Source organism: Phaenicophaeus curvirostris, chromosome 2 (assembly GCF_032191515.1).
Source record: "Phaenicophaeus curvirostris isolate KB17595 chromosome 2, BPBGC_Pcur_1.0, whole genome shotgun sequence".
NCBI lineage: Eukaryota > Metazoa > Chordata > Aves > Cuculiformes > Cuculidae > Phaenicophaeus > Phaenicophaeus curvirostris.
In genome coordinates, this window is record NC_091393.1 from 51,854,678 (window position 1) to 51,871,601 (window position 16,924).

Consider the following 16,924-nt stretch of genomic DNA (forward strand, 5'->3'; position numbering starts at 1 on the left):
AAAAAGGAAAGCAAGGAGAGGAGAAATAGCACAAGAATCAGCTGGTATCCAGGCAGACAGGAACATTATTACCACAAAATCTTTGCCATCCATCCTCCCATACGAATGACAAAAAGTATGATGGGCTGGTATATGCATCGGGTTCAGCTGAACTTGCAGATATAGTTACTGAAAAGAGAAAGCACAATGGCCTCTGGCTCTTTATTATACGTGTCACTCCCGTGCAGACTTGTCATATGCTGTAAAAGTATTTAGAAGTGTTTGACAAGGTGCAGAATGCAAAAAAAAAACAAGTCAGGAATTTTCTAGTCTGCAAAATTTTATTAAGCAACAGCTGGACAACTCTTACAACTCCAAATCATCAAGGAAAAACAGGGCAATCAGTCCATCTCTCAATCATGTAGACAGTAAAGAATTTGGACAAACCACATTTTTAAAGGGAAACCGACAATGCTTTCTAGGCACCTCCTGCAAAATACCTACACAAGATACATAAAAGGAGAGGCAGATTGGGGTAAGTTTTTAAGTACAGTGGAAACCAGGTATACCGTGGTATACTGAGGAGGTGAAAAAAAAAAAGAAGGGAACTTGAGATTCCAAAAAAGGTACTTAAAAAATAGTATAGGTATGTAAAAGTACACAAACCGTGTACCAAATTTTCAAAACCTTTAAGAAAAACATGCTGGGCTTGCTAACTTAAGAATGCATGCACCTGCATGACCATACACTAATTAAATAAAAAAAAAAAAGGAAAAAAAAATCCAAACTCATGTTCAAAGTCATAGTACCAAAATAATGCATTTATAAACAAATGCAACTCCCCTTGTTTTTCAGGAAACACTACAGTGCCTTTTCAATCAAATGCATCCCCATGCTATTCCACAACACCATGTATTTTAGCTACAATAAACAACGAGATCTTGAACAGATAAACCCTTCCCCAAACACACAACACACAAAAAGAAAAAGAAGCAGCAAATGCAGAAATGGTGAAATGGAAGGAAACCAAAGGCAAAGCATGTATCAAGCAAACAAAGAAACAAAGGGAAAATGAGGAAAGTTCTGGAAAAAAGCTTGAAACAACATATGTAGGAATTACATGCCGAGCAGTATTCCAATGAAATACTTGAAACTCAGGTGTCTGCACGCTGTTGAGAAATGTTTCTATTTTATTATTACTTTAATTGTAATCCTTACCTTAAACCATCTACTTGGCCAGTAAGATAAACATTCCACTAACAGACATTTGTCAGGATTCAGAATTGCTGAAACAGATCATATTTTTCAATTTGTAATAATGAAAACTGGAGGGGAAGGATTAAGAAGAAACTAGCAGGCTTTAACATCATACCATCTCATTTTTTTTGTTGATAGTAAAGTACTCAGTATTTTCATTTATTCAATTCTAAACCTCACAAAATCATGTTATTTTGATCCTGCAATGAGCTCTGGGTCAGCAAACTTGTGCGCTTGCATAGCGGTCCACAACAATTTGCCTTGAAACACAAATTTCTCATTGTAGATCCATTGGCAGAATCAAAAGTTGAAGGCTGAAGATTTTAATTTTCTTAGCAAGAATTGCTTCACTAAGCCCCGGTTCATTCCTTTATTTGGTTAACTGCTTTGGTCTTAAAAATCTAATTTTACAGATGTAATAACAATCAAACTGCCCAAAGAAATTATCTCCTGATGCATCTTCAGAGATATTAGGCAACACACAAAGCTGAGTTTTCATCTTAAAACTTCTATGCAGGATTTCCTTTAGAAAAAAAATGAAATAAATACAAAGATAAAATAATTCACATAGGTTCACAAATAGTAATTAATCTTACTCCTTTGAGAATGGTGCATGTAAATTCCAGTCTTGCCCAGAGGACCTGTGGCGCCTACCTGCAGGCTACTCCTGTGGGTAGAAGGACTCTGCATCGGTATTTGCTGATGGAGGGTTTTGCTTGTTTTGAAGGTGAAGGGACATGGGAATGAAAAAATCTGTCTACCAGAATTTGTCCACTTGTGTCAGCAGTATGATAACATTTGCTCTTTTATCTGGGGAAAACCATTGTGCCAATCTCTAAATAACATAAGCAGCTTGCTCTCCTCTGATGGGATCCTAGAAATGGGAATAGAAGGCAAAAATCTGAATTTCAGACTACTGCGTCCCCAGGATTTTACTTCTAGCATTCTTCAGGGTGTTTATACAGACCTATCAATATAGTTGTTGGCTAATGCTTTATCACTGGATATAGGGGTCATAATGGATCTATGGGTCATATAAGACGTTCTTACTTTATAATCACACAGAAACAGGAAAGTACATTTTGGGTTGGGTTCTACTCTCTTACGTATCTTGCTGTAACCATGTGGCGAAGCTAGACATTGGCCTTCTGTCAGCACGTGACTCGTCCGTTACTAATCTCAAAGTGAGACCCACTGGTCTGGATTAGTCTGGGCTCTGCAGAAATATGCAGTTTCCAAGCTGTTGCTACAAGAAACACATTCTTAAATGCTAGTGAAAACTTACTCTGTCTTCTCTCCCCTTTCTCTCAATCAAATCGGTTTTTGCTCTCTTCATATGAGGATTTAAACTGTTTCCGAGAGGTAACAGGGCACCAAGAGAACATAGGATCACACACATCAGGCTGCAAAAAGCAAATGCACAGAAATTGTCTGAGGCAACAATCAGGCAAGGTCCCAAATCTGTCTGGAATTTCCGAGAGGACACTGAAAAGATGCATCAAGGAAAACCTGGACCTATGGGAAGTCTTGGCTCAAGGCTTCAGCAAAGTCACATATCTTTGTCTGATACCTGTACACCTTCATGCATCTTCATAAAAACAATGGAATAAATCTGGAAAGAGAAATGTGGAACTGTTTTATTCTTGATTGCACTACAGAAAGTTTACCTAACTGAGATGAACCTGTGTGCAGATTTACTGATACTCAGGTAGCCTATGGCACATGTTACTGCCACCTCTGGAACTGAGTGCAAGATTATTGATGTGATAATTCCTTTTTTTCCTCTTTTACCTCCCTCCTCATAGGTTCTTAGGGTGTTGCAGAAATATGATATTCCCACTGTTTCAAGCTAAAATTTGCCACTCCATGCACGGTGCACTTCATACCAGACTTTAAGTATCAATTTTTTTTGGCTTTGTTAGGAGCTGTACTTCGAGGATGAGGCACATTATTTCAAAAGAATTGGGTTCTTCATTGCATCCCTTTGCAATCCCAGTGGAAAGGTGACTTCAAATGGCCACCGTGGCCACTGCCTGGCATCAGGGCTTTCTCTGCCCAAAGCTGCTGCAGCCCAAACCCTGCAGCAGCTGAACACTGCTCTTGGAGCAGACCTAGGAGGATGAGTCGGGGAACGCCTGCTCCACCAGGTCTCTGATGGAGCATCCTGAAAGGCAAAGCTGCTGCAGGCAGCGTCAGGGCTCAGCTCACCTCTGCGCAGCACTCCCCAGGTATCAGGAGCACTATGGCTGTGTTGGAATCAGCAGAGACCAGCCGAAGGAGGAGTGTTATTAGTCTGAGCAGAGGAAAGTGCAGCTACCACTACATTATTCCTTGTGCCTCAGCTAGCTTATTCCAAGCTAGTTTGCTTGTATCTCAGCACAGCACGTAGATTACACCATTGTCAAAATCTCCAATAAACTATGCAATGAACTCAACCCAGACTGAGTTTATATCCTTATAGCTTCTTTTATCACATAAGCCACCTTATTTTGTATCTCAAGAAAAAGCACCGTAGTAAGCAGAGGGAAAGCAAATCAAGCCTTGTATTTTTAAAACCACTCCCAACTGGAATACAGTTAGAAACACAGGAGGAAAACAGCGGAAAAGGACAGATTTCTGCAGGTTCCAAAGAAGTCACCTAACTCTCCTTGTAGTTGACACAGTCCTCCGCAACAAACTCACTGCATTCAGCTGCCAAAAAATATTTTTTGCCTGCCTGAATTATGAAAAGTTGCATACCATCTAGCAAAACCAGGTCTTCCTATATGCATTTTTAACTTCTTGCAGCAAAACATACTGCTAGCAGTTACTTACAAAGATGCTCTTTAAATATAAATAAGAAAGTGTGTATAACTCACTGATACATTGTAATAAAATAATCCCTAAATCATTTATTACATTACACAAGATAAATAATTTGTCTTTTGGACATTAACAAGAAATCTGCATTAAATTATCTTTAAAAAAACACCCAAAACTCCCTCAAAAAAAAAAGAAATAAAAAAACCCCAACGTGAAAACCAAACCCAACAAAAAAACCCCCAAAAAAATACCATAAAATCCCTAGACTGTCACAATTATTGCACAAATTAAAAAAAAACGCTTTGGAAAAACATACTTAACTACTGGAAATCACTGTATGTATAAAAGAACTAGATATTTCTGAACACTTTGCTACATTCTTCCTAGAAGAACTTAGTTATCTACAGAAAGCCTGGGTTCTACTAATCAAATATAAAATGTAATAGTTTTTTTTTTGGCTGAATGAAATGGCGATCTTCAAGATTTAAGTGATTATTGGGGACAGCTTAAAATTTGTTTCCTGTATTATAAAAAACCTGTCACTTTTGCTTGTTCTTTGTATAATTTGGGATCCAGTTGCACGCTGAGACATTTACATAGTTCCCATTCCTTTCATTATATATTTGAGAGCATTTTCTCTCTCAAACACCGGGTATTCTCTACACCATTAAAATCCTCAATTAAAGGGACACAGTTAAATTATTTTCAAAATATAAAAGATAATCTCATTGTATAGCATTTTCTGACAAGTCAATGGGAAGGATGTTAGAAACTTTCCTTATTTATGATAACTATTCCTTGTGCTTTGTTAGGGCAGAAACTAGGTCTCCTCTATGACAAGGCTCTTTGTAAGAGCCATCAGAATCATGACCCACGCCAACAAAACCAAATTACCTCTGCTATTTGTTGTATCAGATTTCATTTCATGGCTCTCCATTAGCACAACACTGCTGATAACTGGAAGCATTTGGCAACAAATGAAGTGAAGAGGAATGCTGTTCCCTGGAAGGTTAAAGGAACTGCACATAAAAGTCCTATTTAGATAATATTTTGTTTAGAAGAAACAATTCCTATTGTTTCCAGGTATTAAGAATTTTGGCTTAAGACTACAAGTGATATTCCTTCCAGCTGAAGATGTCTCACATGTGGCTGAGTGGCCCTTCCCTCGAGAAGCAAGCAAGTCACGGCATGCTGCTTCTCTTCCCGTGTTCAGTGTGTGCCTGTGGTGCTCCAGTGGGGGTATGACTGGCCAGCATAGACCTCAGGGCAGGTAAGGACCATCATCGGCCAACATTCCTCCTTGTGTATTGGAGTCAGTAGACTGAGAATTCGACACACTGTTTGTACGGTGTATAACTCAATACAGACAAAGCGCTTAATGGTGCTTCCACAGAAATTCAAAGGAAACACTTCCATTGATTTTAAAGGGAACAGAATCAAATCCATTTCCATTTCTCTATATCACTTACATCATACATACAGGCACTCAAACTGCTGAATTAATCACGCACGTGAGAAAGAATACAAAGCGGCTCAGAAAACTCACAGAAATTCAACAAAAATAATTGGTTAAAGCCAACAACAACTTGCTATAAGCCAAGGGGAACACTGTGTCTGACTTCTCCCAGACACAGGCAGAAGCTGCTGAGCTTTGGGATAATACAGGCAAGGTACCATCTACTTCCCCCCTCGTTTCTTCCTAATTCTGCTTCCTCTCTCCAAGGAAGCCATCTTGCAGCTGTTTTTCCCTGCACTGACTCTGTGGGACATTACCTGTGGATAATCTGCCTTGTCATCTTCCTTGGAAACTCTCCGAAATACCTCTCTTACCGGCATTACTCCCCTGTGCAGCACAGATCTAGAAGCCTCAGCAGAGCATAAATTATAAGCTCACTGAACGTTGGCAACTTCTACTACGGTCTTATCTTGAATGATGTGTTCTTCTAGAATGAATCAAATGCAACAAGAATCTGCCCTACCGTTAGGATTTAAGAAAAGCAAAGAAAGAAAATCACACCTCTTCATCTTAAGTTACACTGAGTTTTTCAAGTAAGAAGTTAAACTGACAAAAACAAAGAAGCTGACACCTCAACCAACACCTTTCTCAGTGTGCCTTTCGCTTCAAACGAGTAATTTCTGAAGGAAAGCTGCAGTTACGTTTTGTAATCTAAAGTCCAAATAACTACATGAATAGTTTTGGGGTCTGTGTGTTACTTCCATACCAAAACATATTCCATAGCAAAATGCAAGCAAGGAGGAAAGAGAGAAAGAAAATAAATATGAGCACAACACATGGACAACACAGAAACTCTTCTGTGCAAGCAACCCTTCTGAAATGCTCAACAGGTCTGTATGTCCACCAGAAAGAACTGCAGAGTCATGCCATGGTTAGTAAGTGTTCCTCTAATATTGCATGTAAACTTTGGCTTCCTGCTTTTAACTGGAGCATTATATTCTCACACCACAGTCACAAAGATTACTCAAGTAGCAGGTTGATAAAAGGGATGAGATTCTGTCCAATTTTTCCTTCCTCTTTCAACTCATTTGTCCTCCAGCCAGCCATGATGTTGTTTCCTGTAATGAAATTGCTTTCCTGATGAAATTGCTTCCTCTAATGACTTGCTATACTTCTGCCTCCTTTCCAATTCAAGCACTGACACACTGTTGTAGAACTTGATTCATACTGATTGCTAAGTAGACTGAATACACTGTGCCTTCCCATTCACTTGAAAGACTTTGTTTATGAAGTGTAAACACATTTAAATGAGGAACATGTACAGGTGTGGCCTCAGAGGTACATCTGGTCACACTCTACCTCTCCCAGCTACAGGTCAAGTCAGGGAATACTGCTGATCAATATAAGCAAAGAAGCAACACTCGTGATTATTTCGTCCCCTTTTTTCTGTCACCTTCTGAAAGACTTCTATTCCCCAAAACAAATGGAGCAATGCTTCTAATTATTTCCTCCTCTCTTTTGTCACCTACTGAAAGATGTTTATCCCCAGTAACAGCACACAAAACAAGCAGACATCAACTTCTTTGATATAGTGGGTTTTTTAAACCACCTATTGGTAACAATTGTTCCTCTTCATCATTTATAAATTAAACATTGACCTACATAAGCCTCCTTGAAACTTGTGGTGCTCAGTTATTATCAGAGATCAGAGAAGAAACATGTGTCTTCAAGTATTATAGCTTCTTTTTTTTTTTCTTTTTTTGCCTTATCACCGATGTAGTAGTAGTAGTAGTAGTACAAACTGGACCAGAAAAAAAGTTATGTTCCCTGTTTTAAAAAGAACAGTATGATATAAGGCAGTCTATCAAAAAGAGCAGTCTTTTTTAATCCCCCCATGAGCTTACATCAGTTACTGTAGCAAACACGGCAGAACCACCACAACAAGCCAAAAGCCACACTTCTCCACATAACACTGAACGGCTCTCAACCCTTTGCTCTTTCTGAGACCCAGCACAATGCTAAAAAAGGGAAAAAAAACCCACCTGAAAACAAATAAACGAACAAACAAACAAAACAGAAACCAGCCCCCCACCCTCTACCCCATGACTGATTAGAGTTAATGCCCTTCTGTTGGGCACCAAGAGACTTGTCCAGTTTTACTGCCTTCTTCGCTCCCAGGCACCTCTGCGCACCTAAAGCAGGCTGCCCTGACATTTTCCGGTTTGGACTTCACAAGAAGGTTAACTTGATTTCCTCTCTCCAGGCTCTGCTTGTTCATTTGAGTCGTTGAGTCACATTAGCCAGAGCAACAGCAAAGGCCTGCACTGCAGAAAATGGATACTGAAAGTCCAAAATGTAAGCATTGCCATCAATCCTTCCAAACTGCATCACCTGGGAAGTAGTGGAAGAGGAGAAGGGAAGGAAAAGGAGAACAAGGTCAAAAAAAGTGAATCATAGAAAAGGAACCAACGAAGAATAGAAGTGAAATGTTTTTGCTCCTTTGTGCAAACACATCACCTCCTGAGCTAATATTGAGTGGGGCTGCTCACAGAATGGGCCATGATGCCAAAGAAGAGTTAAAAGCATTGTACTGTTGGCCTGTAAAGAGTATTTGACTGCAATATTAGAGTAAATTGAGCTTTAAAACATGCATTGGTGTAAGCAGATTGTCAACAATGACTTCAGCAGATGTGAGTTACACTAGCATCATCAAGCTTCCTGCAGGGAAGTAAGTTCTCTGCCTTGGGGAGATCGTTATCAGCCCATCAGGAAAACAGATTTTGTTTTCAAAGAAAGGCACTTTCAGGGAAGGGGATTAACCAATCTCCTGACGACTGCACTTCATAGCCAATAAGCTGTATGTTCCTGGTAGTTCTGTTTTCCTTTGCATAAACTTCACTGGCACATAATTACACTGAGAATGAATTAGCAAAGGTTCAGCAGGAGCTGTTTGAAATGTAAAGCAAGCCTAGTCAGTTGTTCATTGCGCTTCCGCAGGGAATATCTGAAGTTTGGCCTATTACTACTGCTTTTCATTTACTTCATCAAAAGCCCAGATCATATTTGCTCTACAGAGAAGAGCCTTGAGCTAGAATGGAGGCTGGCTCTGCAAGCCAAGTCAGGTTTTGTTCCCCCAACAACAAAAGCTACAGCTGGGTGATTTTGCACAGCCGTCCAGCAGCACATATACACAGGAATTTAACTGAAACAGAAGGGGGTATAAATAGCTCTGATCACTGCCTTTTTAACGACTTGTTGTTACAGACAAAAAAACCCCAAGAGACTACTAGAACAAGTTGGATATTTAAGACATAAACACACACACACAATCTAACTCCCAAGTTGAATCACAGGGAGTTGAGAGCCTTGATATCTTTGATAAATCAAGTGACTTACAGAGAAGGGACAGCTGGACAAGGAAAGAAATATGTTTCTCCTGTGTTTCAGTCCTACGTCCTGCTGAATGATACCACTTAATAGCCCGGGCTTTGTATAGTAACATCCCACTCAAGCCAAGGTGAGAGAGTCTAATATTAGATGCTTTGATTTTTTGAACTATCCACAGACCACTCTAGCCACAGGTGGATCAGAAGTGGTCCAGCAGCACTGTGTTCTGGGGAAGGTCAGTGCCTCACGTCTCTAGCATTAGGAACCAGCGCCAGAGACCTGGTAACCCACAAGGGGAAATTATGGCATAGAGGGAACCTAACTGTCCATCCATCCACAGCCTTAGCTACCTGCTGGCTGGCTAACTTTTGTGAGCACGGCCAGAAGGGAGCAGTGTTCACTCAGTTAGCTGCCACACACAGCCACTGACAGCAAACACAGCTAATTTTGGGGAGGTCTGTTGTGTTACTACAAAACCCACATACCTTCAGCAGTGAGAGCCAGGGAGACTAAAGGAGGCCCTTACTCCCATGTCCGCCTGGATTAAGACCAAACATATTTACTTTGCAAGTGAACTTCACCCTCATCCTAAATCATTACCTTTGACAATTGGATTTTATCAACCACGTGGCAAAGCTTCTTTTCATGGAGCAGCTAACATGAGTGAGAGGCACTCAGCCACATGAGAGGTAGAGCTTATTTCTGGCATGGCTTTCCCACTCCCTGCCCCCCATCCCGGCCCATGCATGTCACCGCCCCTCACCTGTCGTCCTTCCAGCTCAATCTGGAAGTTTTTTGCCGACTCCTGGGTCACCCGCCCTCCAAAGTCCAGCTGGTAGACTTGTGTCGCCTCGTTCCACAGTGGCTGCTTGTTGGCCATCACGTACACAAAGCCCTGGCTCCCCAGCCTCCCATCCTCCTTCTCACTTGCCTTCCGGCACTTGAATTCATCCAGCTCACTGGCTGTCCTCAAACTCCTTTTGGTTTTCCAACCCTTTTTGCTGCCCTGGCTCTGGTTCATCAGTTCATCCCCACTGATAAAAAGCTCTGGCTCGCTTTCTGAACTGTCCTGAAACTCGTTTGTCTTGTTTAGCTTCTTGGACTTCAGCTGGTCTTTCTGGCTCTTGACTTTCTTCTTTTCCCTCCCCAGCCGAGGACTGGATATTAGTGAATTAAAGTCGGTCAGCGTCCTTGCCTCCTTTTTGACCTTCCCCTCAGTGATAGCCTGAACGTTGCCTTCCTCGGCTCGACTGTCCAGGCGCTTCCGGCTCTTCTTGCCGAATTTGTCCGTCCTTTGAGGAACGGGGCTTTCCGTCAAGGAGAGCACCTCCTGGAAGGTGTCTGCCGTTTCCACCATTACCTCTGTGCCCACGTGGCCCTGCAGCTCTGCTGGTGGGGGAGAGATCACTGGCTTCTCCACCATGAGGAGCGGCTTGGGAGGCAACGTGCCCTGGGGGTTCTGTACAGGCGGGCAGGTGCTGTAGGAGCTCCATGGGTGCAAGGCAATTGGTGGCAGCTGTAAACTAGAGCAGGCGCTACTTCCCGGGTACATGGGTGGCAAAGGGCAATAGGAGAGGTTGGGTGGATAACCTGGCTGAAGCACAACTGTGGGCTCCTGCTGTGCAAACTGCGTTGGGGCCAGAGCTTCTTTGGGGGAGCAGGGGGGCTGCATTCCCTGGAGTGGAGGGGCACTGTAGCTTCCTGGGTAAGGTACTCCAACCCCGTAACTCGTCTGGAAAGTGGCAGTGGGACTGGTTGGAGACTTGGGGGAAACAAACGGCACTCGAGACATGTCCAGATGTTGCGTTTGACCAATGATGAGAGGAGTAGGTTTTAGTGAGCTGGGTACTGAGCTCTGAGATGTCCTTTCCTGAGGAACCCATATCTCTTCACTCACCATAGGGTCCCACTGGTACGGCGGTGGCCGTTTTACATTGAGGGCAGCCTCTGTCAAGGCCATGGGTACATGCCGTATCGATTTCTCCACCGGGCAGTGCTGAGAAAGGGCCTCATCCTCCGTGAAGGCGGAGTTGATATAATCTGCTCGGTCACGGGAGTTGTCAGGTGGGCTCAGCAAACTGTAAGAGGACTGGGATGTCAGAGGTGAAGTACTGACAGAGTGAGCCATGACGGAGCTGTGCTGGGAGCCACTCCCCGTGCTCAGATCAGGTCTCACGCCACCAATACTGGAAGTGCTACTACCAGCATTGGCACTAGGGATGTTGCTCACACCACTACCAGCGCTTACACTGCTGCTGCCACCGCTGCTGCTGCACTGGCTGCAGGTGTACAAGGCGGTGGGTACTCTCTGCTGGTACTGCGCCGTCACAACGCCGCTCTTGGGTTTTGGGGGGAGTTGCAAGGTGGCTCTCTGACTGTCCACCAGCTGGGCCATTTTCAGCGCTGCCTCTCTGCTATTCCTCCGCAGAGTCGCATGAATGATACTGTTGTCCAGCCTCTGCGTGATGCTCCTGCCCTGGGACAGCTGGCTGGCGATGTCGGGGTAGGGCGGCGGGTCCCCAGTTGGGATGGAGTAACGGGGCACCGTGAGCCGGTTGAGGGTGGCGCTGGTGCAGGGCTGCTGCATCTTCTTCTCGGCGGCGGTGATTCGCAAGGTAGCGGAGCTGCCGGGCCCCGGCAAGGTGTACGTGCTCTGGGCACAGAGCATCCTGGTGCGAGGCCGGCACACCTCCTCCACGTTTCCACTGCTGTCGAAGGTTGTTATCCGCTCATACCCCAAGGGCGTCTGGTAGTGCCCTGCTGGGTAGAGGGAGAACTCCCCCTTTTTCAGGCAGAGATCGAGGGGCGGCTGTGGGGGGACGGGAGGGGGCGGTGGAGCAGCGGTTGGTGCGGCTGGGATGGTGCCAGGGTAGGGTGGTGGGGGGTTCATCTTGTTCAGCTGCAGCTCCTGGGTGGCCCCGAAGACGACGGCATCCCCTTCCACCAGCTGTGGCCCTGGCCGTGGGGCCTTGGCCTTGGGCGGTGGCTCATGCTCGCGGTCACCGTGGTCCCGCAGGTCAGCCAAGGCAATGGTGGGAGGTGCGGGGGGCGGCGGGGCGAGGGCAGGGGGAGCAGGGGCAGCGCGGCTGAGCTCTGCCCCGGGCATCACCCCAGCTCCGGGACCGGGAAAGCGGCCTGGAGCTGCTGGGAAGGGCCCCGCTCCCTCACTTGCCGCTTCTGCCGGTGCATTGGCCAACACATCCAGCTGCACGTTCTGGTTGGCCAGCAGCGACTGGACCAGACCGATGCTCTGCGTGGGTGACATGGCCTGGGCCGAGCTGTGGATGGGGGCGATGGGGATGTTGACGGTGCACGGCGGGCTGCTGGCTGGGGCGCCGGGAGCGCCGGGCACTGAAACGAAGAACACAGACCATCACCAGCCGCCCCAGCCTCCCCTGCCCCACACACACAACGGCGAGGCCAGTGCAGTGGGGCCGCCCCAGCCCCAACTCCCAAAGGGCGAGGGGCCATGAGCTCTCACTGACTGCAAGGGTTGGGCAAGCAGCTGGGCAACAAGCGCTAATCATAGAATCGTAGATAGCATTAAAAAGAGCACTAAGATAGGGAATTTTCCCGAAGCGGTATCTCACACATTTTGGGGTTTTCTTCAGCCCTTGGGTTGCTGAAAAAAGTTAAAGGGGAAAATTTCATGGCATTGTTTACCTAAAATTCAGAAATGGGTGGAGATCATTATTTAAAGCGAGTTAGAAAACAAAGCACTGCATGTGTTTTGTACACAGTCATTACACTTTACTTTTGACTTTTTAAACTACCTGCAGTCTTTGTGTACTTGCTTACTTGCTCTGTTGCATTTGGATGGGCTGTTCTCAGATCCCCAAATCAACGGTTCAGATGTTAGTTTCCATAAAGTAAGCCAGCCTTTCTCCACTGAATTCCATTGCACAACATCCATTTGTAACTGCTGGTGATCAGCTTTTATTATGGATCTTTTTGGGAGTGATGCTTCCGAGGTAAAATTCATAGCTCGCTTTCAGTCTACACTATGATTCCCATGAACTTTCACAGACCAAGGCATTCACCTGATGTGTCAGAACTATTCACCCATCAGCCAATTTTAACTACTCCTGCTCAAATCAAGAAAAGTCTTGCTGAATCAGGACTCACTTTAATTGTCAAGGAAGTTTTTTGGATAAGATACATCAACAAACAAAAGAAAAGAAAATCCACTCAGAGATCTGGTGGCTACCACCGCCTCATTTTTTTTGTCTCTAGTCCTAGAATGACCAACTTGGCTTCTTGACTTCCTTTAAGGCTGCTGATACTTGATGGTGAGGCACATAAACATCCCTGCTGGCACAGGCTGATTCCCTCTAGAGTCAGTCAAGTGTTACTGTTCCATGCTGGACCAAGCTCCAGGAGAAGGATGAAATGATGCTCCTTAAGGTTGCCCCGATGTGATGGCAATATAAGCTCTGACTTGGACATTTCATGACTACTGTCATTCAGAAAAAAAAATGCAGTGGAGGAGGAAGAAAACAAAAGTGGAAGACCTGCACTGATGGCACTGTGTATGTGCTATAAACTCCCCAGACTGAATCAGCTTAGGAAAACAGGAGAACGCAGACAACACTTGAGGAGAAGGAAGCAGAATTATCCCTTGAGTATAGCAACCAGTAACACAAAATGAATCATGGAATGGTTTGGGTTAAAAATCATCTAGTTCCACCCTCCTGCCATAGGCGAGGAGACCTTCCACTAGGTCAGGTTGCTAATGCCTCATCCATGAATATGAAACAGAGAGAAAGAGAAGAATACTACAAAGATGATCAGAGGGCTGGAGCACCTCCCATACAAGGACAGGCTGAAAGAGTTGGGTTTGTTCAGCCTGGCGAAGAGAAGGCTTCAAGGAGACCTTATAGTGACCTTCCAGTACCTGAAAAGGGCCTACAGGAAAGTTGGAGAGGGGCTGTTTACAAAGACTTGTAGGGGACAAGGGGGAATGGGTAGAAATTGGAGAGAGGCAGATTTAGACTAGACATAAGGAGAGCACTAATTACTAATTCAGTTCTACAGGACCCCATCCGACTAAGGGATTTTGATTTATGTGTTTACTAGTGAGGCCTAATGAGACAAGCGATTTACTCTCCATCTAACTGAACCCATAACACGGCAGACCTCCACCTCCTCCTTACCTGGTAAATCATCTTCATCTTCGCTGAAAACATTTGGATTAAAGACAGGCAGGTTAATGTAGTCCATTGAAATCTTCCGCACTTCTGGGAGATATATTGTCATCTGCCTGGGCTGAAGATGCAGCAAACTGGTTTTATAGATTACTAGAGAAAGAATATAACAGAAATAACAAAAAAAGATCTGTTACACAAAGAGCTACGAAAAGCTATGAAAGAATCAATTCAAAGCAGACAGAAGGGTAATGACTATTTTTATGTAACTTATAAATGACCAAACGCATGTATAGGCCATTCTCAGCCTAATCACTATGTAAACAGGACAAATTGGACTGTTTCTTTCAGCTATTTCTCCTTAAATAGAAGCAGCATCTCTGTAGTTACATAATCTGTAGAAATAATGAATTACTTCATTGAGTGCTCAGGCCTATTTTTAGGGAAGGAAAATAATTTTTCCATTCAACTTTTGGAAGGCTTTGTCACAGGACGTTATTGACTTATATAAGTTTAAGGGAAAACTGGAAAGCTCTTAGGAAGGAAATCTGTTGAGGGCTACTACATATAGAGAACCCTCTCCTGCCTCAGGAAGCCCCTGGGACCCAAACCATTGGAGACTGGGACAACATTTGAAGGAAGTATCACCACGCACTTAAAACCTTCCCTACATATCTGTCACTGATAAACAGAGAACTAGAATGACCTCTGGTCTGAACCAATAGGGTCATTCTTACACTATCTTTCAACAATGACTGGAAATGCAGATGTCAGAAATTCATAGATTACTTGAAAAAAAGTCGCTGGAACAAACCTGAGGGTTTCCATAACACTTAATAAGAAGGTACCCTATAGTAGTAGTACTAGCTGCCCCCATGGTGACAACATCCTGAGAGGACAACCTTTGCCTGAGGCTAGGCCAGAGAATGTCCTCTCACCAGTAGCTGTGACTCCATCTCTTATCCAACAGTAGTCAATATGGAATAAAAGAAATTAATTCATGGAATCACAGAATCATTTAGGTTGGAAAAGACCTTTAGATCATTGAGTGCAACTGTAAACCTAACACTGCCAAGTCCATCACTAAATCATGTCCCTAAGCACTACATCTTCTAAATACCTCCAGGGATGGTGATTCAACCGCCTCCCTGGGCAGCCTGTTCCAATCCTTCACAACCCTTTCAGTGACGTAATATTTCCTAATATCCAGTCTCAGCCTGCCCTGGTGCAACTTGAGACCGTTCTCTCTACCCTATCACTTGTTAGTTGAGAGAACAGACCAACACTCACCTCCCTACAACCTCCTTTCAAGTAGTTGTAAAGAGCAATAATGTCAGTCCTTCCTTTTCTCCAGATGAAACAACTCCAGTTCTCTGAGCCACTCCCCATAAGACTTGTGCTCCAGATCCTTAACCAGCTTCGTTGTCTTTCTCCAGACACACTCCAGCACTTCAATGTCCTTCTTCTAGTCAGGGGCCAAAACTGAACACAGTACTTGAGGTGCAGCCTCACCAGTGCTGAGCACGGAGGCAGAATCACTTCTCTACTCCTACTGGCAACTCTATTTCTGATACAAGCCAGGACACTGTTGGCCTTCTTGGCTGCCTAGGCACGCTGCTGACTCGTATGCAGATGGGCTGTTAACCAACACCCCTTAGGTGCTTTTCTCCCAGGTATTTTTCCAGTCATTTGTTCCCAAGCCTCTAGCATTGCGCGGGGTTGTTGTGGCCCAAATACAGCACACGGCACTTGGCCTTGCTGAGTCTCATACAATTGGCCTCAGCCCATTGATCAAGCCTGTCCAGATCCTTCTGCAAAGCCTTCCTGCCCTTAGCCAGATCAACATTCCTGCCCACCCTGGTGTCATCTGTCAACTACTGAGGTAGCACTCGATCCCCTCGTCCGGATCACCGATAAAGATATTAAATGGAACCTGCACAAACACTGAGTCCTGGGGAAACACTACTTATTACCAGCTGCCAACTGGATATAACTCCATTCACTACAACTCTCTGGGCATGGCCAGTTTTTTAATTCAGTGAAGAGTACACCAGTACAAACCATGAGCAGCCAGTTTTTCCACGAGAATGCTGTGGGAAATGGTGTCAAAGGCTTTACCAAAGTGTAGGTAGACAACATTCACAGGCTTTCCCTCATCTACTAAGAAGGTCACCTTGTCATGCAAGGTGATGAGTTTAGTTAAGCAGGACTTGCCTTTCCCAATCCCATTTAACCACAAAAGTTGTCTATTTAACTAATTCTGCATCCAGGGCATTATTACGTAGTCCTGACCTAACTATATAATGCAACACAGGAAAACCTAAACTTTCCAAAAAGCTCATAAAACTCCTATATTTGCATTAATATTTCAGTTTAGAGCTCAGTTCTGCTAGGTTGTATCCTATTCTTTACTTAGCCTTCTTCCTTGTGACAGCACTATCTAGGGAGAAATGGCTTATATAGAATAAGGTCAAGAAACTAAACAACTGCTACTTTTAATGAAGGCTAACAACTTACTGATGCTCCAGTAAGAGAACCATATAATAAGGTCATACACTGACTTGAATAATCTTGAGCATGATGCTCTAAGAGCTTTTAAAATATTATTTTGGTATAATTAATAGATAAATTATTATAAAAATCTGATTTAAAAAAATATTTCTATTATAGTGACTTAAACCCTGCAATTTTTATAGTAGTTTTGCAAAAGAATTCTTTACTCATTTGGGTTTTGTTCAAATAAAACTGTAAAAATAAAAGTCTGGGCTTGACTGTTAATGAATCTTTTTAGCACAGCTGATAATTTTAACATTTTATTGATAACTCTGTTATTGTACTTATAGATTTTAATCTCTTTTAGTTACAGTGAATTTTGTAAAATCCAATTCCTGTTGTCCAC

At 43.8% G+C, this 16,924-nt stretch overlaps 1 protein-coding gene across 6 annotated transcripts in view; it reads right to left on the bottom strand.

Moving 5' to 3' along the window:
- Window positions 1–301: 301 nt before the first annotated feature.
- TULP4 (TUB like protein 4) overlaps window positions 302–16,924 on the bottom strand; it is a 154,983-nt gene continuing 138,360 nt past the window's right edge. For all 6 annotated transcript variants that reach the window (XM_069852083.1, XM_069852084.1, XM_069852078.1 and 3 more), the window contains 3 exons: window positions 14,035–14,178; window positions 9,645–12,232; window positions 302–7,885 (listed from right to left, as the gene is read on the bottom strand). In XM_069852083.1, coding sequence (XP_069708184.1) covers window positions 7,769–7,885; window positions 9,645–12,232; window positions 14,035–14,178 — 2,849 coding nt within the window. In that variant the 3' untranslated portion in view covers window positions 302–7,768. The remainder of the gene's footprint in view (window positions 7,886–9,644; window positions 12,233–14,034; window positions 14,179–16,924) is intronic.